General features: G+C 30.9%; 1 protein-coding gene across 1 annotated transcript; it reads left to right on the top strand.

Annotated features, from left to right (window-relative positions):
* Positions 1-656: 656 nt before the first annotated feature.
* HELRODRAFT_117313 (hypothetical protein) lies at positions 657-1316 on the top strand (the record flags this gene model as incomplete). The annotated part of the gene is made up of 2 exons (XM_009014485.1): positions 657-793; positions 1190-1316. The coding sequence occupies 2 exons, from the start codon at positions 657-659 to the stop codon at positions 1314-1316; spliced, it is 264 nt and encodes an 87-aa protein (XP_009012733.1).
* Between the last annotated feature and the right edge of the window lie 2140 nt (positions 1317-3456).

Below are 3456 nucleotides of genomic sequence, written 5' to 3'. Positions count from 1 at the left end.
CACATACTGGTTTGTGATGATTAATCATCTATCTTCACATGATCCAAGTGTTTAACATTTTGATTCAATCATTTACTTATCGACATTGACTCATGATTGCTGGTCTTTCCAGCAACATTGTGTAGTCTTCAGTGGCCTCATGGAAGCTCATGTACTTTAATTAGTGCAAATGAAGTTATTCCTTACCACATTGTCGTACAATATCTCTGTTCCCGACCTTGACTTCTGGTCAGGGTTGGTGAGGACGAGGACTGCATACTCCATAAACATTCCATAGCCTTTTCAGGCCATTGCTGGGGTGACAAACCATGCAGGATACATTTTTATTAACAATGATTCAAAATAATTAATTGCTAATCGACATTGATTCTCGGATTTGTGGGTTTCCATCTTATCTGAGTGTCTATAGTGGCCCTATGGGAGCTCATGTACTTTAATTAGTGCAAATGAAGTTATTCCTTACCACAATGTCGTATAATATTTCTGTTCCCGACCTTGGCCTCTGGTCAAGGTTGGTGTGGACGAGGACTGCATACTCCATAAACATTCCATAGCCTCTTCAGGCAGTTACTGGGGTGACAAACCATGCATGATACATCATTTTTATGATGATTTGAAGTGATTCTTGATACAGTTTCTGTTAATTTACTGTTAAAATGTTTTTTAATTTTTCTCCGCGTAGGTACCACAGCCTGTACATGAAATGCAAGGGAAACGTCTTCAAAAACAAGAGGGTCCTCATGGAACACATCCACAAGAAGAAGGCTGAGAACTCAAGAGCCAAGATGCTCAAGTAAATATATTTTTTAAATTTTATGCTCAAAAACTTTCATCTTTGTTTTTAATTGGATGGCTTACATTTTGATCGATGTTGATATTCAGAGTTGTGGCTGGTTCACTCCTCTGGATATCATTAGTGGCCTTATGGAAGCTCATGCACTTTAATTAGTGCAAATGAAGTTATTCCTTGCCACAATGTCGTATAACATCTCTGTTCCCGACCTTGGCCTCTGGTCAAGGTTGGTGTGGACGAGGACTGCATACTCCATAAACATTCCATAGCCTCTTCAGGCAGTTACTGGGGTGACAAACCATGCATGATACAAATCATTCATATATTTAATATATATATATATGACTTTTTTATTTATTTGTCATTTTCACTAAATACTTTTTCCTCCAACTGCAGTGACCAGGCAGAGGCCAGAAGAACCAAAGTGAAGGAAGCCCGCAAGAGACGTGACGAGCGCCAGGTTGTCAAGAAAGAAGAGAAGTTAAAGACATTTGCCAAGGAAGATGAAGAACAGCAAAAATAATCAGACAACTTTTGACCCGTTTGGGTGGTCTGATTAGATTTGTGCTGTGTGGATTATCTGGCGACTGTTTTTTATCTGAACTGGAGACAATTGTTATTCACACTGCTAATAAATGTGGATTAATTATGTCCCTTCATTAATTCAAAAATTTGTTCGCGAAAAATTTTAAACACGATTACTTATCAGGTTATATAGATTTATAAATAGTTAGGCAAAGTTATTGATTATATATAGTTATTAAGGATATATACGGTTATATAGATTTATATATAGTTATGTACAGTTATTGATTATATATAGTGATATATACGGTTGTATACATTTATATAGAGTTATGTAGAGTTATTGATTATATATATTTATATAGTGTTAATGATTATATGTAGTTATATAGTGATATATACGGTTACATAGGTTTTTATACAGTTATATAGTGTTATTGATTATATGTATTTATATAATGAAATATACGGTTATACAGATTTACATATGGTTATATAGTGTTATTAATTAAATTTGGTTATATAGTGATATCTACGGTTCACTTTTTTGACCGGCAGCTTCTCGAACAGCGCCTGAGTTTTAAATAGAAGGGCGCTATATAAATTCTCTATACCATAGTAAAGATTTATATATAGTTATATAATGTTATTGATTAAGTATAGTTATATAGTGATATGTACGGTTATATAGATTTATATATAGTTATGTAGAATTATTGATTATATATAGTTATATAGTGATATATACGGATATGTTGATTTATATATAGTAATGTAAATTTATTGAATGTAGATAGTCATACAGTGTAATATACGGTTATATAAATTTATATATAGTTATGTAGAAATATTGAATATATCTAGTCATATAGTGTTATATACGGTTATATAGATTTATATATAGTTATGTGGAGTTATTGAATATATATAGTCATATAGTGTTATATAGGGTTGTATAGATTTATACATAGTTATATAGTGTTATTGATTATATGTAGTTAAATAGTGATATATACGGTTACATAGGTTTATATACAGTTATATAGTGTTATTGATTATATATAGTTATATAATGATATAAACGGTTATACAGATTTATATATAGTTATGTAGAAATCTTGAATATATATAGTCATATAGTTTTATATACGGTTATATAGATTTATATATAGTTATGTGGAGTTATTGAATATATATAGTCATATAGTGTTATATAGGGTTATATAGATTTATATATAGTTATATAGTGTTATTGATTATATGTAGTTATATAGTGATATATAGGGTTACATAGGTTTATATACAGTTATATAGTGTTATTGATTATATATAGTAATATAATGATATATACGGTTATATAGGTTCATAGCATAACTATATATAATCAATAACACTAAATAACTCTTTATAAATCTATATAATCGTATATATCACTATATAACTATATATAATCAATAACACTATATATCTATTTATAAATGTATGTAACCGTATATAACACTATATGACCATATTTATTCAATAACTCTACATGACTATTTATTTATCTATAGAACCTTATATATCACAATATAACTATATATAATCAATAACACTATATAACTTTGTATTACTTTATATAGTTATGTAGAGTTATTGAATATAGATAGTCATATTATTACGGTTATATTGATTTATATAAAGTTATATACCTGCTGAAGTACCTGGCACACGTCTCAAAGGCCGTCCAAAGAAGTCCTGGTCGCAAACAATCGAGCAAGACATGAAAGCTCTAAATTTAAATGAAATGGATACTACTGATCGTCTAATTTGGCGCAAAAACTTGATGGGTAAGAAAACAACGTCCAACCTCGGGGAACCGGGTCTCTGGACGCAAAACGAAGATTGATTGATTATGTATCAGGTGTCAGATCTTGGCAATTTGTGAGCGATCTTAGCCTCACGTGGGCCTTGTTGCGTGTTTTTGACCGATCATTTTTTGCAAGTTCGTGATCATTCAGTCGTAAAAAAGTGATTTGTGTTATGTAACGACAAAGTTTTTGAATTCGTTAGTAAAGAGACTGATATTTTTGACGCGTCCTATTGAGAATACTACTACGTAACCATAATTCTTTTTGCAAGAATGAAACTAGAACAAA

Source organism: Helobdella robusta (genome assembly GCF_000326865.2).
Source record: "Helobdella robusta unplaced genomic scaffold HELROscaffold_1380, whole genome shotgun sequence".
In the NCBI taxonomy this organism is placed as follows: domain Eukaryota; kingdom Metazoa; phylum Annelida; class Clitellata; order Rhynchobdellida; family Glossiphoniidae; genus Helobdella; species Helobdella robusta.
The sequence above is the reverse complement of the archived record's forward strand: the minus strand, read 5'-3'. Positions and strand labels throughout refer to the sequence as shown.